Source organism: Nyctereutes procyonoides, unplaced genomic scaffold (assembly GCF_905146905.1).
Source record: "Nyctereutes procyonoides isolate TBG_1078 unplaced genomic scaffold, NYPRO_anot_genome, whole genome shotgun sequence".
Taxonomy (NCBI): domain Eukaryota; kingdom Metazoa; phylum Chordata; class Mammalia; order Carnivora; family Canidae; genus Nyctereutes; species Nyctereutes procyonoides.
The window spans coordinates 2,826,545-2,852,804 of record NW_026575124.1 but is presented as its reverse complement, the minus strand read 5'-3'; the positions used below and the strand labels follow the sequence as shown (position 1 = coordinate 2,852,804).

Sequence of the window (26,260 nt, the reverse complement as noted above, 5' to 3'; positions counted from 1 at the left end):
TACTGAGCCTTGTTCTCTGACATGTAAGACATAAAAATTCTATAAAATCCAATGTATTTATATGATGTAAAGGTAATTTTGATTATTAATGATAACCAAAGAAAAACTTCTTAGCTTAGTTTTATGAATAAAACAATGAACGGCTAAAGAAATTTATTAATAATTCTTCCCGGCTGTAGGTATTAGCTAATAATGGAAATTGTTTAACTGTGCTCCACATGTAATTGTCATTGTGCTGATATTCTCAGCAACCAAAAGACAAGAAACTACGCTTTCTTGAACTCTCACACTGTATAGGTAAGTGTAAATGGCAGCTCAAGTTTCCATAGGCAGTCACTTCATAAATTCGTCCCTGATAAATCTCAAGTTATTCTACACTGCCTTTAATTATGATGAAATTCGTTGTTCAAAACGAGGTACAGAAATATCACTCAAAGCTTGGGTCTAGCAACCCATAAAGTTACTTTCCTCAATGGACATTTATACTTAACGATTGGTTCAAATATCACTTAACTGACGAAAAAATTTCAATGGATACTAAATCTCCTTACAGCATTGTTGTCTTCTCCTAATGCCTAGAACGTTACTATTCATTAAGTGCTATAAAATCTGTCAAATAGTTTTCAATATCTGGCAGAGGGAACATGGCTTTCATGGACAACTATATACTGACAGTCAACAAAAAGGCATGCATGTTTCATAGCATTATATACCCTCAAAAATTTAATAGCACAGCAAAATCTTTAAATGAAGATTACTATGGAGGAGAGAAAAGCAAAGAACTACATTAAGTGTTCCTTTGCCAATAGCATGAGTGTTTCAATTTTCTGGTGTATGGTTTGAGGAAGGAGAGAGGAAGAACTGAAGTCAGTGTCCCAGGACAGGCTAGGGCTGTATGTTCCCTCCCAAACGAAGGTCTGGGCCTACCATTGGTGCAGCACAGTGACAGTTGAGCCCACCTGCATTGATGGTGTTGTTTGTGAAGATCTCTTATTTAAAATTTTCTAAGGGAAATCACTCAGTGTCAGTGTACATAGGAACCCAAACCAAAAAATGAAAAAACACATGGTCCTGTAGAAAAGTAACCAAATAAAATGAATAGGTCTAATTCTGTTTATCGCTGGGAAACTGCAGGACAGGACTGGGTCCTGAGCCCTCTCCCCTACCCAACCAGAAGTGGTCAGTGTTGTTGGCTGACCGGAGCCAACCAAACCGAGTGACATTCCTATACCAGAGCTTCCCTTACTGAACACTCATTGTTTGAAATCCTGGGGTTCAAAATGGTTTTTGCTCATACTACCTTATTTGGAAAAACCTTGATGTAAAGGTTTCACTTTCTAATGCTTTCTCAAAGAAAACTTTCTGCCGTCTGACCACCGCTTCTGGACCTCTCGGTTCCTAAACTACTTGGAAGTTGGCAACTAAAAGTTTTGGGGGATGGAAACCGTGAGTCCAAGAAAAGGTGAGGAAAGGGCGAGGGGCTGAAGGGAAGAAGTGTGGCCACTGAAAGGTCCCTCATGTCCAGACTACTCAAATGACTTCCTCAGGAGCAAACTGGCCCCAGCTGGTCAATGGGGACTACTGCCATGGGCGAGGACTGGCAGTAATGAGCATCCAGATGGAGAAAGTTAATGGCAAGTGTCGGTTGGGCTTTTATCTTGGGGTTTCTTCAGGTATTACCAGTCCAGTTTTAGGAGATACAGGATCACTGCTGGTGGCTGTGGAGGAGCACAGGCTACTGAGGCGGCAACAAGGTGCCCAGTACTGTCTTCAACAGCCTTCTTTTACTCCTCAGTTTTTCAGTCACCATAGAACTGACGTGACTCTAACAGAACTGACGTGACTTATGAAAAAAATTTGACTAGCCCTTTCTAAGGAAAACGTGGGAAGGTGGGGGAGGAGGGGAGAGCACCGTAACCCTAGGTCTAATGGCCTGGAACACGGAGGCCTCTGCAGCCTACTCTCTAAGTCTAGCCTGTGCAGGACAACGAGCTCACTGCACACATTCTGAAATCTCTCTTATCCATGGAGGAAAGACTTAGACTCCCAAATTTTGCTTTGTGTTTTAGATTAAAAGAAGTCTATGTTGGGCAGCCTGGGTGGCTCAGCGGTTTAGCGCCGCCTTCAGCCCAGGGTGTGATCCTGGAGACCCGGGATCGAGTCCCATGTCAGGCTCCCTGCATGGAGCCTGCTTCTCCCTCTGCCTGTGTCTCTGCCTCTCTCTCTCTCTTTGTGTCTCTCATGAATAAATAAATAAAATCTTAAAAAAAAAAAAAAGAAGTCTATGTTACTGTGGACCTCACCTTCCTGCGGATGGTTTTGGCTGGGTTGAAGAAAGCTTATATGCAGTAAACCAAACCGTGACTGTGCTACAGAAGAAACATAATTTGTGGCAAAAAGCATTTGTCTGAATAAACTAACAAAATACAATTCCCGAGGCGAGGCGTGGTGAGGTTTTCACCTTCCTGTACAACGGTGGGGAGTTTCATGGAACAGTGGCCATGGATCACAGATGAGGAATGGATGTAGCAGCACTGTCCTGGTACCTAGTTTCTCCAATTAGTCTTGCTTCCTGGGGACCACTGGAACCATTTAATTTTTATTCCTATATTCTGATATTTGTACATTTAAAAACATATCCTCTGTTTTGCTCTCCTGCATGTATTCAACATCTGAGTTGACATGAGTTTTCTTGGTCTCGTTAAGTATAACAGACCTCTCTGATTACCACAGGACAACTATTACCACTAAAAGCCAGTTGCCCACTTGATTTTTAGGAAATTGACTTTCTAGCGTGTGGGTGCGCGTGCACGGGCACACACATGCACAGTTTTTTTAAACCAAGAGAGACAGCAAGAGGGCACCGAAAGAGGGAGCCTTGTTTCTAGGTTGGCAGGTGACAGCACCTTGCCCGGTTTGGATCTGGGTGGAGTATCACCAAAGCAGGAATAGCAGGTGTTAAGAAATTTCAGGAGAACTAGCTGATAAGTCATCTGGCGTCATACCTGATTGTTACTTTGATGGTGTCAGGATAGGGGGCCATACAGCGTGGGCAGAGGGGTGGGGGGTGAGGAGGAAAGCTTTGCTGTCAGACAGAGGCTGCCAGTCCTTATGGGACTGGGCTGAGAACAACAAGGTGCAATAAGAGGAATCAGAATAGAAAGAAAAGCATCTCTTTTCCCGGGGCCATGCCAAATTCTGCTCCATTCCCAATTCCAGGCCTGCCATCATGTCTTCCAGCCCCTTCTCAGCTGCTTTCTCAGTGGCTGCAAGGCCACAGTCCCCACCTGGCTGATGCCCCTACGCGGCACTCACCCTGCCTGCGGCCTCTGCTTTTCAGTGGGTCTCTGGGTTACAATTCCCCTTCTTTGCACCTGGTGATTCTCCCTATTAAATCAACAGCCCAGAAAGCCGCCCCGAGTGCTACAGGTAAGCCAGGCCAAATGAGAATAGCCAGCATTAACATGTTCTGCGATGGCACGCTGTTGGGGTGGGGCCCATATTAATGTGATGAGGCAGCTTGATGCGACCCCCTCGCACGGGGCAGGTGCGCGGGAGAGAGTGGAGGATCAAATCAGCAGCTGCATCACAGATCGTGTCTGAATGATCTTCCCACCGTGTGATCAGTTCTAGCATGCGTAAACAGTTTCCATCGGCATGCAGAAGGATCAGCTGCTCTTAGTATCTTACCCTCATCCCTTCAAATCGTGATAAGGCTCTTAAGGGTCTCAAAGCTCTTAGGGTCCTAAGGGACTTTATGGCACCTAGTTCCGAGTAGCCCAGGGCATTAGCTATAAGGCTGACTAAAGAGACCTACACGGAAACAGAAGAGAAAAACAAAAACAAAAAAGGAAACAAAACAAAACAAAACAAAGAAAAACAAGAAAAGAGGTTCCAGAGTGTTAGAATAAAGCCCCTAGCACTGATTACACAGATTTGGGCCCCCCAGGGAGAAAGAGTGGGTAACACCAGCTGCCTACTTCAACTTGGACTCAAACGACCTGAAAGGAAAGGAGGTTGAGAGGCAGAAGAAAAAACACAAGGGGAGGAGAAAATCGAGAGGAGGCAGTAGAACATACATACAGGTTGGCACAGGGAAGAGGCTGAAGGGAGAGGGGGGAATGAGGACGTTCCAGTGGAAGGAGAGGAGCCTGAACAGATGACAAAAACCTTACCCTCGCCCTTTACAGCCTCTGCAGCTCCCAGAAGTTGCCATTAAATTAAGCCAGACAAATTTAATGGTACCTATGGAAAAGAATACAGATAAATACACACACTCCACACAAGCTGCCCCCTCCTCAGCTCATTCACCATGGATTTCCAACAGGGACAAGCTCTCTTGCTCCTGCTTGACAAGAAACCATTTGTTGGAGAATGTGATGAGTTACTACGTCAACAAAGGAAACACATCCAGTAAGCACCACCTGGCTTTGCGGTTCCCGAGAGGGCAAGGACCAAAGGAAGCAATTTCTAGACAGAGTTTTGGCTCCACGAGAACTCACTTTAGGCCATTCCTCCTCTCACTTTCATCTCTAATAATCCTTCCATCTTTGAACCACAATCGTGACTCCTGCACCGCCATGAGAACGTGGGTGGGTCGGAAAACTGAACCCATACCTCTCCTTTTAATCCCCATTCTCTCTCTCCAAAACAGCTCAAAATGAACTGGCCTCTCAGGTCTGTCCTTTCCAGGACCACCTTCTCCACTCTCAGCATTGGAAAACCAGCTGGAAGGATTCTTGGAAAAAAATTTTAAATTTTATTTACGGATGAGGAAATTGAGTCTCCTACAAAAGAATCTGGCCGGTGTTACACGGGCAGCTCTGGAGCCAGAGAGAGAGAGAGACCCCCCTCCTGACTTCCAGGCCAGAGCTCCTTCCTCCACAGACAGGTCACCTCCCCGACTGGCAGGTAAAATGATGATATCCCAAGAGAGGATTATTGGTCTCTGAACAATCTGGAGTTGACTGGATTGCCACGCTGGGGAGAAGTCTGCAGGTCCTTAGGCCCAGAGTCATGATGGTCAAACGCCTTCCCGCTCTTCTAGAGACAAACTCACCTTGGTCTACCAGAGCCCTCAGAGCAGTTACCGTGTGGTCCCGTAACACCAGATGACAACTATACGTAGGGCTGTCTGGGCCTGAACGAGAGGCCTGACCTGAGTTCCCACCAAAGGAAACTACCTTTAGCTGATCAAATCCTAACAGGTTTCTTGGAGGGGTCTCTCCCTTGTACTGCACCACAAATTCCGGGATGGGTTAAGATGTTCCCATCAATCATTCCCTCTACTGGAAAGTGGTGGTTACAGATCTGCCTGGCCTAAACTGACATTTCAAAGCAAATTTAGAGGAGAAAGAAGGAAATAATCTACAACTCAGTTTCATTTCTTGCTGTTTTATGTTTAGCTGAGGGCTTTAATTCTTTGATTCTCTATCTCTGAATTGTACAAAATCTTTTAAAAAATAATTTATTTTCTTTTTATAATGAAGCAGCAGGACTGGCAGGCAGTAGAAGTAGAATGTCAGTGACCTAGTGAGGGAAAGGGATGAGCAGGCTCAAGGATTTCAATTTTTAAAAGTGGTGTGAACTTTTCATCTATGCCTGGACTCATAATCTAACGGCGTAGGTATCTACCCTGGAATCCTATGCAGTATCCAAAGCAAATGTGGAATTAAAGCCTGCCCTATTTACTCATGTTCTTTGAAGGGTAGATGGTTCAGAGTTCAATTTTTGTCTAAAACAAAACAAGGGCCTCAATAGCTTTATCTTGAGTTGAACACAGGAGCACCACCCAATCATTTCCCCTCCATTTATCATTATCAGTAAGACTCTACATGGAGGTATTTTTTACCTATTATTGCCAAGTGCAACCAACTCTTAACCTTCCTTGAATAGTCTACAATTACCAGATTCTTAGGGAGACCTTAATAGGTACATCTGAAGGTAAGTTATCCCATCCTGACCAAGCGCCTGAGTTCAAAATACCCCCGAGCTAATCTCATCCGGAGAAATTATGCCAGGTGAAGACTGCAAAACACTAAGCTTTGAGGGGCAATGGGCCTCACCCATGATGGGCCCCATACACAGCAGGGAGGCACCGCCCCCTCTTCAGGGGGGTGGTTTATCTGATAACAAAGAGGCCTGAGGTGGGAAGAAGGATGGAGGTACAGATGCCAATCCGGAGATAATGTGCTGGTCGGCTGATCAATCTAGCCAAGATCTCCCAAGACAGGGTCAGCACAGGTCCTATGTGGGCTCTTCCTTAGCAGCTAAGGGTGCTCTGATAATCCTCCGAGTCCCCATGTTAAACTCTCACTGGAGGTAACCACCAGATCATTGCTGAAAGTAAAATTTTCAGGAAAGAATCAAACCTGGAAAAAAGCAAGGAGTTGAGGGGAAGTAAAACTTGAGGCAGGAATGGAAAAAAGGCAGACACTGGGTGACTTCTTCCAAATGATGTGAACATTTTCAGATGGAGAATGTTTGTAATAGTCTGAATTCAGGACGTGTGGTCTCTGGAAGTTCCCATCCCTGGAACCGATATGCTGGCTAACCTCTGGATATGATGGGATAAATTTCTCTGGGGGAAAGATGACAAAATTCTTCTACAGGACAAGATCTCCAGTGCAGCCAAGGACCTGAGCAAAATGAAACTCTGTCTCTGTTTGGGAATTCACATGGCTTGTGGCCAAAGAGAATTAACCTTGGAAGTTGTCCAGATTATCCATGTGATTGTAAAAAGTACTCTGAGCAGCTTTAGGGGGCAACACAGTGGAATGAGAGTCTAGTAGGGAAACAAACATGGTGATGATTAACAGATTCGGACATCTAGGCACTGGGGGATGGGATGGGAAGAAGAGAGTCAGAGATGGTGCTAAAGTAGGACCTAAAGTTTACACCTGCTGGATGTTCTAGAATGCCAAAGTCACTAGACAAGCAAAAACTCTGATGGTTCTGGCTGTGCAGGTGTCACCTGAGCCTTGTTCTCCATTCACAACTCAGAAGTGGCAGACAGTGCAGCCATAGTCCGGCCCGGGGCTATTCCCACGTAGCGCACTCTGCTTCAGACTGTGGTTATTTGTATATATGTCTCATCCTTTCAGGCCCTTGGAGAGAACTGTCTATGTCTTCTGCTCTCCTGCCAGGTGGCTTTGCTGTTGTGGGTGCTCAGGGACATCTGATAATAAACGCACTGTTGTGTCCAAGAGAAATCAGTAGATGGCAGGGTCCTGGGAGAGCCCTGTTCACAGAATGGTAGCTCACTACAAACAAGCCTGGAATCAGGCTGGGGTGGTCGGGCAAGCTGGTGTGAGTGCCTGAGAAGCTGGGCCATGCCTGCCTGCCCCTCGAGACTCCCTACAGCTTCTGGGACAAGTCTACACAGTCAATAGCGCTTGATTTATTTTGTTGACTAATAACCGGTACTGAGGTTCTCAGGAACCACTGTCAGGTCTCGAGGCAATGGTAAGGCTGCGGCATTTGTGGATTACTGCTGGTTCCGTGTCTGCCTTATACCTTTTATGTCTCTGCCACCTGGTATAAAAAGTGATAAAAATGTTTGCTAAATAAATGGTGATGTGCAGGACTGTCAGTGCTCTTCTCAGCTTATTTGGGTACCAGGGGAAAGTGAGACACCTGATCAACATCCTTGAATTGTGGGCTGTCTCCCCCAGAGAGAAGAGAAATAGTGTTCAGGTAAGAGAGCAGGAGGCGAAGGTCATGGGGGGGGGGGAGGATTTGTTCTAAATCACAACTTCCTGAGTGTGGGAGGGGATGTATCTGTCTGAGTTCTGGGAAGGTCCAGAAGATGGGGGGCTTCTAGGACTCCCGGAGGTGTTCAACCGGACTCCAGGTGGTCTTGTTCTACGGAAAGAGAGCTGGCCCTGCCACTTTAGTTCTCTGGGCCATATCTCAAGCCCATTCCTTAATTCTCAGAGCTCGAGCTTTCCATCAGCTCTTCTGTGGGAGGTAGAGCCTTTCTGCCAGAAGGTACTAGCAGTAGTTGCTTAAAGGAGTGCTGAAACCTCCTGCTGGGGCAGCATCTGTTTGGTTCACTTCATGGGCAGAAGGTGACTTCCTCACCTCAGCTTCCTAAAGGCCTGATTTCTGAAAAGGGAATGCAGATGGGAGCAGAGTGACAGCTCCTGGAAGGTTACTGGGAGGAACTTCATTAACCATGGAAGTTCCAGGCACTGTGTTGGAACAGGAACGCATTTATAGAGCAGAGATCACTGGTGCGCGGTGCTGGACTCTCTCAGTTAGAGAAGGAGGCCTCCGTGCTGCTCTGTTCTGGATCCCAGAGGCACTCTCTAGGTAGTTTACTATACAGCTGAGGACACCTATATTCTAAATGTACCCTCCCAGCCTCCAAACAATCCATTTGCCTGGCACTTAGCCCTCAGCAGGAAGTCAATTCTCCGCGGCCCCAATCCTGAAATTCCCATTCACCCTTTCTTTCACATGCTGATTTGGCTGGGAAGAAAAGAACTTTAGCGATTACACAGAATAAGAAGCATCATCACAGTGAGGAAAGCCAAGGGGGAACAAGCGCTGGTGGGGTGAGAAACAGTCACAGATGAGGCAGCTTCCACCCTGAAAAATAACACAGGAGGTCATGGCCACCAAGCCTTGCAGATGATCAGAGGCTACCACGCCTTGGAGATGGTCTTGGAACCTGGAGGGAAAAAGGATTCTCTTCAGTTTAATCACCATTGTGGAAATGGCAATGGGTGGGAAGGAGGGGGGGAGGGAGGGAGTTATTTGGTGTGAATTCCATCTCTTCTGGATAGACTAACTTGTTCAGAGGAGTCTGGTATGAAGCCTTGAGTTGACGGAAATGTCTATGTCTATAGGAACCGTCAGCAGAGACAGCCTACCAAGATCCCCCCCGCTCCCCGCCACCTAACCCCCCAGCAGCCCCCACCTCATCCTCATCCCTCTCCTGGCACCCGCAAGTGGACATCCTGCTAGTGTGGGGCAAGAACCTTCTCGTTCCCAGCCTAATCATTACAAGGGGGGTTGGCACTTGGAAGTGATGCCACTTCCCATTCCTAATCTCTGACTCTTGTAAGCCAAAGCACCAGAGCAAAGAGCTGGTTGGTCAGTCCCTGGATCACACATAGGGACTTCAGAGCTCCCTCTCCCAAGGTTAAGGTCTGAGTGCTCTAACAGGGACTTTACCCGAACCCACGTCTACACCTTGTCCGACACCCTGAGCTCCCAGGCAACTCTGGCCGTCAGAGGAAGGAACATCCCTGCTTTTGTTTTCCTACTAGAAGGTGTGGAAAGTAGAAAGCAGGACACGTACAGCCACAATGAGGAAGTCCAGCCAGCACCAGGCATTGGTGAAGAACTTGACGAAGCCATAGGCTGTCCACTTGAGCAACATCTCCAGGATGAAGATGTAGGTGAAGACTTTGTCAGCGTATTCCAGGATGGTGCGAATGGTCTTTCTCTGCTCAATGTAGATGTCCTCGAAGGCCTGAAAGAGAAGCAGCAGCTGCCCAATGTGCCCGAAGGAAGGCAAACAGCACCGGAAGCTGTTTGGCAGCTTCTCCCCTTGTGGCTGGCCTTTCCTCGGCTCCCTGTCTCTTTCACCCCACTCCCCTGTCACATGTGGCTTCTTAAAAACCGTTTTATCGGGCTATAATCCACACACCATACGATTCAGCTATTTCAAGTGTACAGTTCGAAAGCTTTCAGTACCTTCAGAATTGTGCACCCATCACACAATCAAGTTTAGAATATCTTTATCCATCCCAAAAAGACACCCCACACCTACCTGCCACCCTCTAACCTCCCAGTCTCCCTCGAGTCCCAGGCAACCACAATGCTCCTTTCTCTCTTCAGATCTGCCCATTCCACACATTTCATGTGGATGGAACCCTACAACGTGGAATCCTACAACCATGTCTTGGTGACCGGCTTCCCTCACTGTGCAGTGTTTCCAAGTCCACCCGTGGTGCAGCACGTGTGAGTGCTGCATTTCTCTTGACCGATGACCACTACTCCGACGTATGGCTGTACCAGTCTGTTTACCTTCATCACTGACGGGCATTTGTGTGTCTACTTTCTGGTGGTTGTGACTAGCGCTGCTATGAACCTTCATGCACACACAATCTTCTCTGTGGACATGTCTTCACGTCTCTAGGGAATAATACCTAGGAGTGGAACTGCCAGCTCACACGGTAACCGTAGGTTCAGTTTCTGAGGTACCACCAAAGAGCTCTCCCCAGACGCAGCACCACCGTACGCTTCCCCGGGCCGTGTATGAGGGCCCCAGCTCCCGTGTGTCCTTGCCAACACTCGATATGCTTATACGGCAGAATCTTTTCTCCCGTCAGCCTGATGCCACAGATACAGGGGGAGGATCATAGGGCTGGGAGAAGCTCAGGTGAAGAAAATCTTAGCGCGGCTTTCTCTCTCTGGAATTCCTGAATGGGGTGATGGGGTGATTCCCTAACATGAAGGTGTACGTGGGGTGGTGGGCTGAGGAGGGAGAGGGGGCAGTCCTGCAGCGTGTGAGAAAAGTGCAGGTGGAACAGAAGTCCTGTGTCTGGCAATGGGAGGTCCTGCTCTGGACAGTGCTGGAAGGATGGACAGTATTGGGCTGCCTGCAGATACGTTTCCAACATGGAGCCACATGGACATCAGGTACTCCAGTTCCATCACTGAGCAGCGGGGGCAGAGGTCATGGGTCCCCAGTGCTTCTCAGGGTCTTCGTATAAATAAACCCCTGCTGCTCAGTGAAAAACTCAACAGCTTCCAGGTCAAGTTTCCCATTACCACTACCCAATACGTGCAAGATGCCCAAGGCTGAGCTTCCTGTCACTGGCGGCTCTATGCCCTCCCTCTGCAGTCCCATCATAATCCTATTCTTGCATTCTCTCAGACATTTGAGATGTGGCTTCGCTTTGCTATTCTTTTTTTTTTTTTTTTAAGATTTTATTTATTTATTCACGAGAGACAGAGAGAGAGAGGCAGAGACACAGGCAGAGGGAGAAAGCAGGCTCCATGCAAGGAGCCCAAGCACGGGACTTGATCCTAGGCATCTGGAATCACGCCCTGAGCCAAAGGCAGATAGATGCTCAACCGCTGAGCCCCCCCCCCCCCTTTTTTTTGAGAGAAAGAGTGAGAGAGCAAGGGGCAGCGGTGGGACAGAGGGAGAGAAAGTCTCAAGCAGACTCCCCACTGAGCCCAGCACAGGGTTTGATCCCACAACCCTGAGATCATGGCCTGAGCCGAAATCAAGAGCCGGGCGCTAAACCAACTGAGCCACCCAGACACCCCTTCGCTTTGCTATTAAGTCTCATGCCTACTAATTGCACAGTCTTCATCTTCTCTTTAATTTAGGTATCTGTTTACTAGACTGGAGGAACAGAGATGACAACAGTCCCAAGACACCTTTCTCCCATCACTGGCCTGCATCCAGCCTGTCCCTTCTCTCACAGGCCAGGGGCTCTGCTGTCATCTCGGCCGCCCCCCCCCCCCAACCTCAGGGAGCACTGAGTGAATGCCTGTGGAGGCAATCAATGCCCAGGGCAGGCAGAGCAGTGCGACTCCCCTTCACCCAGATGCAGGCCACCAAGGGATTTCAGCCTCCAGCACCTGTCCTGCCGCATTCCTGCACAATCCCCCCTGGTCCCTCACTTCCCAAGGCCTCTGCTTTGCCACCGACTGCCTCCATTTCGGCTTCTCTTATTCTCCTACCTCATGAGTCAGCAAAACTTTTCAAGTCACTGTCGGGATCTTTAACACTAAATTTGGGGCTCTCCTCAGCTATTTTCTACATCCAGATTAGGCTTTCGTTCCATCCCTACATGAACGTGCCTGCCTTCTTCTTTAAAATCACTTCAAAATTCTGCATTCTGGGGCACCTGGGTGGCTCAGCGGTTGAGTGTCTGCCTTTGGCTCAGGAAGCCCGGGATCGAGTCCCACGTCGGGCTCCCTGCATGGAGCCTGCTTCTCCCTCTGCCTGTGTCTCTTTCTCTCTGTGTCTCTCATGAATAAAAATATTAAAAAAAAATTCTGAAAAAAAAATTCTGCATTCTTCATTCTTCTTTCCCTTAACTCAAAGGAAATGTGCAGCATCTCTAAGTCCCTCCTATCCTCAATCTATCCAACTGGGGCTCTCTCACACCTGACCCTGTCCAGGTCTCCTCAGTTATAAGCCAGCTAAAATGAAAGCAAATGCCCTGCTAGTTAGTTCCAGCAGGGGAAGAGCTCATGTGTTCAGTGCCCCATGTGCCTCACCAGTTAACAAGAAGCACTTACTCCCATGTGAACACCAGAGACCTGGCTCTTTAAGTATTTGCTAATGCCATGGGCTCTCCAGACTAGTTAGGGTGTGAGGGGAGGTGGGGTCAAGGAACCCAACCTCCCTCTTATCTGGAGCAACTAAAAAGTAAAGAACAAGGTATCTGGGGTATTAGGTGAGAAAGGAAAGTTCATCTTAGGAAGTTGCTTAGAATGGGGCAAACTAAGCAGTGAAGATACTTGGTAATTAATTTGTGCTCTCACCCTGATAGAAGGGGGGGGGGTCTTAGATGTGAAAGATCTTACTCAGCCTGAGTAAAGAAGATCAAGATGTGGAAAAGTGGATTCTAATCCTAAAGGCTCAAAACAGCAGCCCAAAGCACTTTGGCTGACCGTTGGCCTTGGGGCCACAGCCATCTGGGCTCTCAGAGAAACTGGGCTTGGGCCTCATCTGGTCTTTCCCACCGGTTCAAAGCTTTCCCCAGCCCAGCCCAGCCCTCCCTGTCCTCTCCCCTGGACTCACCAGGGCACCACTGCTGAGCAGAATCATGAAAATGATGAAGGTCTCAAACCAATTGTGCTCCACGATGAGGAAGCAGGTCTTCCTCAGGATCCACCAAGACTTGCCTAGCCCTTCTTCGATGTTGACCTGGCAGCACTTGAATCGCTGGACACAACCTGGCACCAGCGGGAGAGGCAGGTCAGACCGTGGGAGCGTGCCCCGCCCAGACCTGCCCTCTCCTCGGTCTCCCAGGCCCCACCAGGTGCTGCCCCACCACACAGCCGGGAGTACAGTGGCTGAATCAGAATGTCTGATTCACACATGGAGGGTGGCAGGGCTGGGGCTAGGCTGCAAGGCTACCAGGGCAAGGCCCTCTGGAGTTGGGAAGATGTCCTATAAAGAAGCAGTGAGAGGGAGGAGAAAAGGGTGGTCAGGAGGCAGACACAGCCATGAGAGAACAGGCCTTTCTAATGGAAGTTTCTGGGCTGATGCCAAGAGAAAATGGACAAAGAAATATTTGAGAATAGAAACTTGGTATGAACCAAATAAGGGAAACATATGAACTTCCCTAAATGATGAGGTGGGAATAAAGTTCTTGAAGATGGCCACGGAGCCCCCACCCTCACCCAACCACTGACCCTGGCGGAAGTCTGTGAGGACTGCAAGTGTCACATGCCCACCCCTGTCCTTTCCCCCTTTCACCTTCTGTGAAGCAGGCATCTGGATCCAAGTATTCCTCGGGCTGTTCCACCGGGACTTCTTCCACTTCGGGTTTGATGTCGATGGTGCTTCCTTCAGAGGAGCTAGTATCATCCAGTTTCTAGATTCACAAAGAAAAGGGAGCTCAACCAACTCTGCAGCAAACTTCCACTCTACACTGACTGCTCTACCTCGGGCACAGGTGATGGGTCAGATATAACTCTTTGCAATTCTTTTACAGACTCATCGTCATCCCGTTCCGGAGGGCCAATTACCAGAGGGCCCCAAAACTTCTTCCAGTACTGGGAGAACACATTAAAGTCTGTTCACAGTGAGTGATCCACCCTAAACAAAATGTGGCTCAGTGCTCCAGCTCAGCCAGATTAATGTCAGGGAAGTCCTTGAGCGTTCTGCTCCAGCCTCTCAGAGGATCCAGCAGCAATGGACATAGTTCTAGAAATATCTCAGGATACTAGGTCACCTAAGGAAGGTCTAGAATGACAGAGGGTATTAGGGTTGGTTCTCAAACCTAGTTGGCTATTCCATAATCTCCCTACCAACCCCATAGCTGAACCAGTCCCTGGAGATGACAGGGCCCCTGTTTTGTCCCCACCCAGAATCACAGTTGAGTTTTAGACTGGGGCCTTACATCTTTGCTGCCTTCAGGATCCGACTCGCTGCTAACATCCTCTGTGTTAAGATTCTCAAAATCAGACTCGCCTACAGCAATGGGCACCCGCACGGTCAAGTTGGGATTGTTGATGAAGGACATGTGGTCCTCATCAATGATATACTTCTCCACACTGCTGCCAATGCCACTGGTTGTGCCATTGCCATTCTTCTGGAAGTCACCATTCCGGTGGATGTCTGCACCAGTGTGGTTGGCGATGCAGTTGGCTTTCTTTTCATATAGCTCATCCAGAGGCTTCACTTCATCGGCCTCACGCTGCTTCAAGTGGGCCTGCATGAAGGCGTGCACTTTCAGTTTGGCCCAAGCCACCCCCTTCTTGATCCGGATTACTGAGATTTGAAGGTTGTTCATTTCCCCATCATCGTCTGTTGCTGCCAGATTGTCTGCGCTGAAGGAGCTTAGGAGCAAGGCCAGAAACAGGTTCAGCACCTGTACCAGTGGCAGTAGGAGAAAGGAGAGTGAATGTTGACAGTATTAGCGAAAGTCATCCACTAAACTAGGGTTAAAACTTGAAAATCCAGACTTATGTGACAGGCACAATAGTTTCTACTATGTTTGGTTTGACCCACTCAGTGTTTTAAATGCTCATGTCACTAAGTGGACATTAAAACATTTTTTACTGAAGTATAATTAACATATAGTGTTAGTTTCAGGTGTACAATATTCAACAACTCGGGATCCCTGGGTGGCGCAGCGGTTTAGCGCCTGTCTTTGGCCCGGGGCGCGATCCTGGAGATCCGGGATCGAATCCCACGTCGGGCTCCCGGTGCGTGGAGCCTGCTTCTCCCTCTGCCTGTGTCTCTGCCTCTCTCTCTCTCTCTCTCTGACTATCATAAATAATTTAAAAAAAGTTTAAAAAAAAACAATATTCAACAACTCTACACATTAGTTCTCACCACAATAAGCGTACTGTTAATCCTCTATTTCACCTCACCCTCCTCTGGTAACCACCAGTTTGTTCTCTGAATTTTAAGAGTCTGGGTTTTTGTTTTGTCTGTTCATTTGTTTTGTTCTTAAATTCCACGTATGAGTGAAATCATATTTGTCTCCCTCTGACTTATTTCACTTAGCATTATACCCTCTAGCTCCATCCATGTTGTTGCAAATGGCAAGATTTCAATCTTTTTTTATGGCCCAGTAATATTCCATTTATACAGATACCCCATCTCTTAATCTATGGGTGGATACTTGGGGTGGTTCCATATCTTGGCTATTGCAAATACTGCTGCAATAAACATAGAGGTGCATGTATCTTTTCTAATTAGTGTTTTTGTTTTCTTTGGGTATATACACAGTGGTAGAATTACTGGATCATATAGTAGGTCTATTTTTAGTTATCTTTTTTTTTAAGAATTTATTTATTTATTCATGAGAGACATGACAAAGAGGCAGAGACACAGGCAGAGGGAGAAGCAGGGAGCCTGATGCAGGACTTGATCCCAGGACCCTGGGATCACGACCTGAGCCAAAGACAGATGCTCAACCACTGAGCCACCCAGCTGCTGCTCTATTTTTAATTTTCTGAGGAACCTCGATACTCTTTTCTACCAAGTGGGCAGTTTGTTTGGTTTTGTTTGTGATACAAGTTTATAGCACCTCTTTTCTTGGTTCTCATAGTTTTACATACATATATATGTACTCCCAAATATATTACTTTTCTTATAATAAGAAAAAGCAAAAACTGTATCCATTTTGGGAGAAAAGTACCCAATGAGGAAAAAAAAATGAACATGGCTTATTGGGAGGATCGAAGAGGGTACAGATTCCATGTATTCACAAGCAGTGGGTGTCTTGGAGAACCCACATTAGAAAAACTAGGCTTGGAGAACCATGTTTTCCTAACAAATCAAGAAAGTAGAACTGAAATATAGTTCATGTTATCCTAAGAACTAGCTTCCTTTGTTTTCTTAACATTTATCAAAATAAAATAGTTTGACCAGATAGTGATGGTGACTTCTATGTTCTGTTTTATATAACTGTCTAGTCATCGATGTAAGCTTTATTTATGTTTTAATATCCTATTTTACCACATTGGACATTAAGATTAATTAATTTATTTTTATTAAAGCTTACTTTAAAAATTGGGAGTTGTTCACTTCGTGATTTACACCTGGCCCTTACGGCCCTTACTTTGTCACACTTTTGAAGAGTAAGCAATACATTTTAGGTGGAGATGTTACTATGTGTAGAGTGAGAGGGATGGAAATGAGAAATGAACTATATGTATGCAAATTATTTGGGCCATTTGTAGAATTACAAAGGAATATGGTTGGTAAAATGGGGGTGAGTTGGAGGGAGCTTTGAAGGCCAGGCTGAGGGATTTGAATTTTATTTAATTGGATCTACTACTGGTCTTTGAGTAAAGGAATAACAGATGACAGAGATCTGAGAAAATTATTTCTATCAGCTATATATGCTAGAGTTGTTAGTTGCATGAGTTAACAGGGGTCTGAATTAGGCTACTTTAATCTCAAGCCTTAGAATGCATGAAAATCTCCTGGGGTGGGATGTATGAAAAAATACATACTTCCTTGGCCTCACCTTTAAGATTCTGATTCAGTAGATCTGGTATAGGGCCTGGAACTCAGCCTTTTTTTAACATGTGAAACTTGGGTAGCTGTGACCACACTTTTAGAAATACTGGATGGGGGGATACATAGGTGGCTCAGTGGTTGAGCGTCTGCCTCCAGCTCAACCGGGGATTGAGTCCCACATCGGGCTCCCTGCATGGAGCCTGCTTCTCCCTCTGCCTGTGTCTCTGCCTCTGTCTGTGTCTCTCATGAATAAACAAATAAAATCTAAAAAAAGAAAAAAAAAAAGAAATACTGGATGGATTATAGATATGGAAAGGACGGGGCAGATCTTATAAATACTATAAAAAAAGATGTATGAAAGGGACCAGATAATTTAGTGGGAAGGGAGAGAAGAGAGTCAGAAGAGACTTATAGTCACAGATTCCTAGAGACTAGGTGGGCAGAAAGACTGAACCTGGAAAAGTGTCATCCAAAGCAGAAATAATACTGCATTTTGTCATGTGCTCAGGTTGTCTGTAGAGAGTCAGGGGGAGAGGATGCAGAGACAAATAAGAAGAAGGGAATAGAGAAAGGGGTGTGAGGTCAGGGCTGGGAAATGTGGATCCCACTATGCACTGGGAGGCAATAGCTGCATTCACTGAGGAAGTGGGAAGTGGGAAGGCGAGCGGGAGTAGGACTGCGGGAAGGGGGGTCAGGAATGGAGAAAGGGAGGGATTACAGAAAACATCAGTGTCTATTTTTACAGATCATAAAAAGAACAGCTGGTTCAGAGGCTGGTGAGCAGGAACCCTCTCCTGGCATGCTTCTCTACAGCACAAAAAGGAGACTTGCTCTGGATGATCTGACAAGGGGTCACACTGGGTTTCCTTCTTCTAGCGCCCCCTGCTCTAGACTTGTGCCTCATCTGAAAAATAAGGACTTAAATTCTAGTGTGCACGTCAAACACCTGGAGACTCCTGCTAAAAATGCAGATTCTGATTCAGTAGTTCTGGGGAGGGGCCTAAGATTCTGCATTTCTAACATACTCTAAAGTGATCTCACTATTGCTAGTCCTCTGACCACACTTTGAGAAACATGGTGTCAAAATTTCTGTTGGTGAATATTCTATATACAGAGGCAGAAGACCGTAGGCAGACAGATTAAAGCAAAAAAAGTGATTTGCCATTTATACAAGTTAGATAAAACCCTCTAATGGTTTAAATCATTGGTTCTCAATGGAGGGCAATTTTGCCTCCTAGGGGACAGCTGGCAATGTCTGGAAACATTCTGGGTTATCATAACAGGGTAGAGGGGGTGTTACTGGCCAGTAAACAGTAGAGGCCAGGGTTGCTGCTAAACATCCTACAACACAAAGGACAATCCTACAACAAAGAATTACCTAACCCAAAGTGTCAACAGTGTCAAGATTGAGAAATTCTAATTTAAATGAAGGAAACCTCTATAGTAGAAAAAGCATAGATTTTGTAGTCCAGAATCTAAAATAAGCCCATTTGCCATTTCCCTGACTTCAGGAAAATCATTTAACTTTGCTGAGCTTTGTTACCATACCATGAAAAAAGGTTGACAGTGGGGTTTATGACTCAGCAGGTCTCTGTAAAGAGAGTCTTCTTTCCTTCATTTGTACCTTCCTTAGGGTTCTTAAACCAAGAAAGAATAAAAACTAGCACAGACATGAAGTTAGTAAGACCATGCCTACTGGGCTTCTTGGTCAAGGGTAAGATGTTCTGGGCAAAGACTGAAAAATTCTACAAGTTAGTACTAACCACCAAGTTGCCAATAACCATGACCATCATGAAGACAATGAGGCACATGGCCTGGCCTGCCACCTCCATGCAGTCCCACATGGTCTCGATCCACTCCCCACACAACACCCGAAAGACAATGAGGAAGGAATGGAAAAAGTCATTCATGTGCCAGCGAGGGAGTTCACAGTCCTGGTTGATTTTGCAGACACATTCTTTGTAGCTTTTTCCAAAGAGTTGCATCCCCACCACAGCAAAGATGAAGACAATAATGGCCAGCACCAGGGTCAGGTTGCCCAAGGCACCCACTGAATTTCCAATAATCTTGATCAGCATGTTCAGGGTGGGCCAGGATTTGGCCAATTTGAAGACTCGGAGCTAAGGGGAAAAAAATCAAAACAAAAATCAAATGATACTCAATCCATTTTCTTACCACACAGCTAAAATACAAACATATAAAATTAGTGAGATCAAGCTAAATTTATTGAGCATTGTTGGGAAGTTCCCAGGACTTTTAACTATCTTAGATTAAAATGGGAGAATGTGAGGCATAGACAGGGAAAATGGATTAATTCCACAGTAAGTGAAAGACTTACATTAGGAACCAAGAATACTGCCTGTAGGCCCTTATATTAGTCCCTGGTTCAATCCACTTTTTATTTTTTAATTTTAATTTTTTAAAGAAGGTTCTATGGCCAGCACAAAGCCCAGTGGGAGGTTTGAACTCACAACCCTGAGATTGAGACCTGAACTGAGATCAATAGTTGGACACTTAACCAACTAGGCCATGCAGGCACCTCTCAATCCACTTTTTAAGAACCTATACATGAATATATATCCTTTTGCTATTGATTTTCCCTTGACTTCTCGAGGAACATTATCAAGGAAAATGTGAGCTGTAGTGAAGCAAAAGATCAGGATCGTAAGGACAGTGAAAAATAAGTCATCTGTTTCCTTAAAATAACATGCATTTAAAAATTCTAAGTATTATCTCTCCTTTTGCTTGCCAATAAATATTCAATAGCTGATAGGAAATGTTGGGATATGCTTGGAGTAATTTGGAGGAGAAGCACAATGCCTTAGCAGAAGCAGTTCCACATATATCAAACATCTTATGAAAAGGGCCTATAATGATATTAATTCAGAGGACAGAACTTCTGTTACCTGCAATCATGAAATTTCTATATTCTGTAATAAATGATTTACAAGGTCTTATCTAATATTGAGAATTATAATGTATAAAGCCCATGATGAAATGATGAAAATGAGATCATCTTCAGACGTCATAAGTTAATAACTAACACATGATATAATAAGAATTCTGGTAGAATGGCAACAGCATGGATTGGAACATTCTTTTCCTATTGAAAGTCTGAATCTTATCTGAGAGTTCAAGATTTACCAGGTGTTTCTCTGTGTGAATATCTGGATCATTTATATTTTTCCTTCTCTGATTGGCTTTTTAGTTATTAGGAATACTACTGCTAAGGCTTCTACCTTAGTCCTTCATCTCATCTTCCAGATAACAAGAATGATTTTCAAAAAGTCTACTGTGGGCTGGATCCTAGATCCAACAAAGACTAGTAAGCAGAGGTTCAAGAAACTTGACAGATGTTACTTGTGACTTGGACTGAGCAAGACCTCTATTGTAGAAATAGTTCCATTCTATTCCAATTCTCTTTCAATATGCTGAATATCCTGATGAAAAAACCTAAAACCCTTTCAGTTACAAGTGCTTAGGTATTTTTTCCCAATAGGGAGAGAAAAACCTAGGCCAGTTCTGATGCTCTGAGTGGATACCCTCGAAGTAACTCAGCTTCTCAAGGGACTTAAACAGGTCATTGCTTATGCCTATGTTTATGGGAAGCTATTTTGAGGATACCATTAACTCTTCTGTCACAGTCATTTTTAGTGATTTTAACATTAACTTCTTCAAATATATTACAAAATCTTTCTCAGCTAATGTTATGGGAAAAAGTCAATGTTCAAAAATTAATTTCAATATAATTTTTAAAAGTATTATTTTATTCCCATTTTCTGGGAGGGGTCACCATGATGGAAGAAATGAGAGACATCTTCGAACAAGGAGAAATTACTGCCATTTCAAGGACATGTTCAGATAAAGAAACAGATTTACTAGCAAATTCATTAGACCTCAGAATAACCCTTAGGAATCCTTCTTTTTCATCTTTTAGGTTAACTATTATTTTCTGAGGAACTTCCTAAAAACGACTTCTGTTTGCCGATTAATATTAAAAACTAACTTCTATATTAGGAACTTAGCAGAAAAATTGCCAAGATTTTAGTATCTAATCACCAACAGGAATCATGAGAATATAGTTAGGGTTTTTTTTAAATCATCAAATTAACTTATGCAAAACTTTTTTAGTAGCTGCAAGATACGAAATGTAAAAAGAAATTGGAGAAATATGGAATACCAATCGGAAAGATCGCAGCACCGAAAGCCCCTCCACGTCTGCTAGACCCAGTTCCATTAAACTGAGGGAGACAATAAATCCGTCAAAAATGTTCCAACCTTCTTGGAAATAATAGTAGGGATCCATGGCTATGAGCTTCAGGAACATTTCCGCTGTGAAAATTCCAGTGAAAACCTAAAGAGGGGAAGGCAGGGGGTAAGGAAAAGAAATAATAGAAAGAGAATATCTTTATTATTATCTTTGAATACCACATGTCCAAGAAGCATCAACAGCTAGTCCGGTTAAATTGTGCATCTGAAGACATCAGCACTTAGATGTCCCATGACTACTCCACATGAGGCAAGAGATTCTTGTTTTCCTTTTGAATCAAGTATTCAGTTCCAATATTCTCATCTTTGTTGCCAGAATTACCTAATTCACATTGTTCAAGAGTACATTTAAAAAACTATTTTAAGCATAGGAAGACCACACAGTGGCTCCTTCTAAAGGGTCAGCAGTCACTTTGAATGTTTATGTTTGGGATGTTTGCCTAGAAAAACAACTTACTCACTGAATTATAATTATATTTTAAAAAATATAGCATTATTCCTGATTTGATATTATGTGCCTTATCAAAGCTTGACATACGCTTCAGAGTTTCTCATTTTAAATTGTAAAACCAACAGAACACTCCTAGAAGCATGCAAAATACAGGAAAAAAAGTATAGTTTCATCATTTTGCATACAACCATCATTTTTATGTACTTTCTGTTTTTTTTTTTTCAAATGCACATATCTTTTGACAGTTGTGAAATCATAGAGTACACAGTATCTTGGGTCTTATTTTTTACTTATATAACTCAGTCCACGTTGCTATATAGTCTTCTTAATTCCCATTTATATCGCTTATATAAAATTCTACTGAGTATGTCCTCCAAGAATTTTCTTTCCTTTTTTCTAAGATTTTATTTAATTTAGAGAGAGAGCGCAGGGGGAGGGGCCAAGGGAGAGGAAGAAAGAATCCTTACTCCCCACTCAGCAAGAAGTCTGACAAGATGTGGGACTTGATCCTAGGACCCTGAGATCATGACCTGAGCTGAAATAAAGAGCTGGCCACTTAACTGAGCCATTCAGGCACCCGCTCAAAGAATTTTCTTTTTTTTTTTTCCGAAGATTTTATTTATTTATTCATGAGAGACACAGAGAGAGAGAGACAGGTAGAGACACAGGCAGAGGGAGAAGCAGGCTCCATGCAGGAAGCCTGATGTGGGACCTGATCCCGGAACTCCAGGATCATGCCCTGGGTCGAAGGCAGGCGCTCAACTGCTGAGCCACCCAGGGGCTCCAAAGAATTTTCTTATTGTTGGAGATGTTGGTGCTTCCTTTTGATTTTTTCAATATGATAATCAATGATGTAATAACTGTTTTAAGGTTTGGACCTCACTGGCTATGCGAATGACTTCTTCCCTGTGTTACAGGACTCCCACTTTTCTACCTTTCAGAGCACCCTGTGTTTCTTAATGCCTTCTGTATCCCTCAGGATAACATAATGCGTAGTAAGAAAGTAAAATCCCACAAATGCCAGTTTCAGCAAGACCAATACCTTCATTGTAGGCTAACCACACACCATCAGACTCTTATTGAATATTCTGATTTTAGAGGACTGATATGTAATAGGTTTTAAACTCATAATAAATCACTGCCTGCAACTACCTGGTTACCAAGTTTACAAAGGAAGGATTTTAAGAAAAACTTTGAAGATATGGTCTGAGGACACAATTGGAAATAGTGAAAAATACTTAGACTGCAGGCACTGTTTTGAAACAGACTCAATGAATGTATAGCAATGACAAAACAGAATGGCATGATGGAAATGAAAATGGCTACGTGGGCTGTAAGGTTTTGTGTCCGTATACTTTTCCATGGCTCCCCATTTTTTCTAAACTGAAGATGCAGTATTCTAGAAGTGAAAGAAAATATTCTCTAGAGAGGTCCAGTTAAGCAAAATCAAAGTTCAGAGTACACACTAAGCATCTACAGATGGGACGTAGCTGTAAGTGAGGGCAGCTGATCGATTTCCCCACAGACATTTTACCCTCAGCGTAAACCCATGGAAGGTTTCTCTATACAGAAATGTTAGTCTGCTTACTGCACACTAAGTAGAGACTGTCTACTTTTGGTTGCTGTCCCACTGTTTCTGGTGAACACACAGGAAATGCTCAGTAATAAGCCCTGGCTAACTGATCACAGAGTATTTATACTGTGGGAACTCTGGTTCCTAAGAGAAAATCAACAATGACACAGTTACTGTTGCCTTTCAATGGGATGAATGGCACCCAGATGCCTGACAGAAATGCCCATGACAGAGGTCAGCAACCATGTTATTTCAACATACAGTGATTGCCACCAGTTGGGGTTTGTTGGTGTGAAAGAATGACTTTTTTTATAAACGGAAAAGAGCAGACGTAAGGCTATTCCTATGATGCCATTCTAATTTGCACTGTGGTATGCTTCTTGAGAAGGAGAAAACAGGAGAATTATAAGCAGCATGTCAATCGACGATCGTACATAAATGTCACTCTTGTGAGTGTCCTCAAATATTCTCCTAGGAACTTATTCCTAGGCTCTAGGAATGGCAGTTCTCAAAGAAAGTGGGACTGGGGTGTCAGGGCCTGAGAAGCGTGGGAAGAGGGTCTCTAGGAAGGACACTGATATGGATGCTGGGGGTCTAGAACAGGGAGCCAGATCTTGAACAGGGTGAGGAGGATAATCACTTTGCAAGAGGTAACGGTGGCTTTTTTTATTAAATAAATACACTAAAGATAGCAGCAACCAGGTGTCTTTTTGTCAGAGGAGTTACAACTATAGAAAGGAAGAAATCAGAATGAATCTGGTAATGTTGGACTAGAATAAACAGCCAGCCCCATGCTGAGAGGGTCCAGTCATGTACACTGATTGCTCCAACAGATCTTGACTTCTAAATATCATTTTTCACTACAACAACCAGGGCTCCTTGAGAAATGGCTGATCCAGGCCTGAGATGGGAAAAATATAAAATTAGCTTGGAATAGTCTGTAACATCAGAAAAAAAAAAAAAAAAAAGAAGTAATGAGGATATGTTGATAGGACACAGAAAATAGCTTGAAGGAAATCCCAGTGGCCAAATCAGGAATGTTTAAACATTTAAATAAATGATGACAATGGATTATAACCCACTAGATAAAACTGAAAGCCATGAGTCTATGTTGATATAAGTAATCAAAAGTTAAATGAAGAACAGTAAATTTAGACCATTTCAAAACATCTTCGCAAACACTAATTATAAATGGAAAAGAGTGACTTTACAGGGGAGAAGCCTGGAGATACCTCCTCTGTCAACTGACCAAGTGACCATCACTACAATGGGGCAAACGGAAACCGTGCCACCTGGTAGGTGCAAGGGAAGACAACCTTGCTTGTGTGATACTCCTGCCAAATGTGTAAGCTGAGTCTAATCATGAGGAAGGACCAAACAAACTGAAATTGAAGAAGTTCTACAAAATAACTGGCTTGGAGTCTTCCCAAGTGTCAGGGTCAAAAAACCAATGAAAGACTGAAAAAGTCCGCCAAACTGAAGAAGACTGAAGACACAGGACAACCAAATGCAACAGGAGACTGAAATAGTCTTTTTGTTACATGTTCTTTTGTTACGAAGAACATGACTGGGGTTTCTGGAAGAACCCGAAGGGGCCTGAGAATGAAGTGGCTGTGAGGCGCACGGGAATTTCCTGAGTCTGATGGCTGTATCATGGTTCAGCAGGACAGTGTACGTGTTCATAAAACACGTGTGAAAGGCTGAGGGGCTGTGTCAGCAACTTACTCTCCAAAAGAACGCTTTAGACTGTACCTGAAACCTTTCTCTAAGATTGGGGTTGCTTAAAAACAACAACAACAACAAAAAACACAACAAAACACCTTATAAACTCAAAGTTGTGTTCAAATGGTTGCAAAAAAGGGAAGAAAAGAATCCTTACATTTATCTCCTGAATAAAACAAAAGCTGTAGAAGTTACATAGCCTCCCTGGACTTCCATTTTCTCCATGGAACATGGGGAGTGGATAGAATTATCTTTAAGGTTCTTCCTCTTACTAACGTTTTTCCTGTGGGGAGGGTGGGAGAGGCAGGAGGGACCTTTGCTTTACAGAAAACTGTTCTCTTCTGCCATCAGAAACTTCCACCTGCCATCAGAAACTTCCACCTTTACCTATGGACAAACACAGCTCACTTCACTGTCTGAGGAAGGCCTCAGGGTTCCAACTGTGAGACAAGGTTGTATCTCATTTCACAAGCTGGTCAATCTCACTCTTTTCCATCTTCCTTTTCTCAGGTTCAATCAAAGACTCTCTCTAGATGTTCAAACCTTTGGGAGCTCCTCTCTGCTTAGAATGGATGCCGCCTGATTCATGAGTCATTTAATAAAGCCAATTAGATTTTTTAAAAAATGTCCAAGCCTTTGGAAATTCTCTTACTGAATTATACTAATATAGTTCCTATGATTTGTAGAGTATATTTCGCTATCCTAAAAGCTTATCTATAGGTTCTCATTTTATGCTCCCAACCTCTGATGACATGGCGTTATCCTCATTTTATAGATGCAAACACTTGTGGTCAGAAATGAGTGGCATATAGTAACGTTAGTACATTCAAAACAGAACTCTTGATTTTATTATTGTTGTTTTTAAAGATTTTATTTATTTACTTATGAGAGACACAGAGAGAGAGGCAGAGACACAGGCAGAGGGAGAAGAAGGCTCCATGCAGGGAGCCCGATGTGGGACTCAATCCTGGGACTCCAGGATATTCACTAAACTGCTGAGCTACCCAGGCTGCCCAGACCTCTTGATTTTAAACTCCAAGCCTGTTCTTTCCTCAGTAATCCTATTTCCTCCACAGCTACTAAACTTCCAAATCTAGGTACGAGTCTTATTTCTTCCCCTTCACACTCACCTCCAATCTACTGGCCAAAGTATCCTGAACCATTCACTATTTTCCATCCCCACTAATTGCAGGTTTATAATTCTTTACAGTCCCTTGAAAACTCTTGCCCCCAGAGTGCTTTCTCATTTTAGAACTGTTTTGGTTGGGTTGCTTCAGAAAGTCCTTGAACGTTAATTGCTGACCTTCCCTCTCTCCTCTTTCTTCACGATGATACTGAGCAAAGTCTTCTCAATGCTCATAACTCTAACACTTCTAATCTAGGTGTGACCTTAAGTCTCTACAGATTTTTTAAGAGAAGGAAAAATAATGTTATCTGCTGGCCTGGTCTGAGGGCAATTCTGCTGGTGGTAGGTGAAAAGGCCTCTCAAAATTCCTTCGAAATCAAGGACTGATTCTGTAAAAAGCAAGTAAAAGTAAAGACTTTGAGAAAAACAAAACATCAC

At 44.2% G+C, this 26,260-nt stretch overlaps 1 protein-coding gene across 1 annotated transcript in view; it reads right to left on the bottom strand.

The window, feature by feature from the left end:
* Positions 1-26,260, bottom strand: part of SCN8A (sodium voltage-gated channel alpha subunit 8) — a 178,955-nt gene that overhangs the window by 19,028 nt on the left and 133,667 nt on the right. Inside the window, exons 15-21 of the mRNA XM_055337028.1 lie at positions 20,862-21,035; positions 18,445-18,801; positions 14,106-14,576; positions 13,460-13,577; positions 12,779-12,933; positions 9,308-9,481; positions 3,691-3,813 (exon numbers count right to left, since the gene is read on the bottom strand). Of these exons, the coding sequence (XP_055193003.1) occupies positions 3,691-3,813; positions 9,308-9,481; positions 12,779-12,933; positions 13,460-13,577; positions 14,106-14,576; positions 18,445-18,801; positions 20,862-21,035 (1,572 nt within the window). The remainder of the gene's footprint in view (positions 1-3,690; positions 3,814-9,307; positions 9,482-12,778; positions 12,934-13,459; positions 13,578-14,105; positions 14,577-18,444; positions 18,802-20,861; positions 21,036-26,260) is intronic.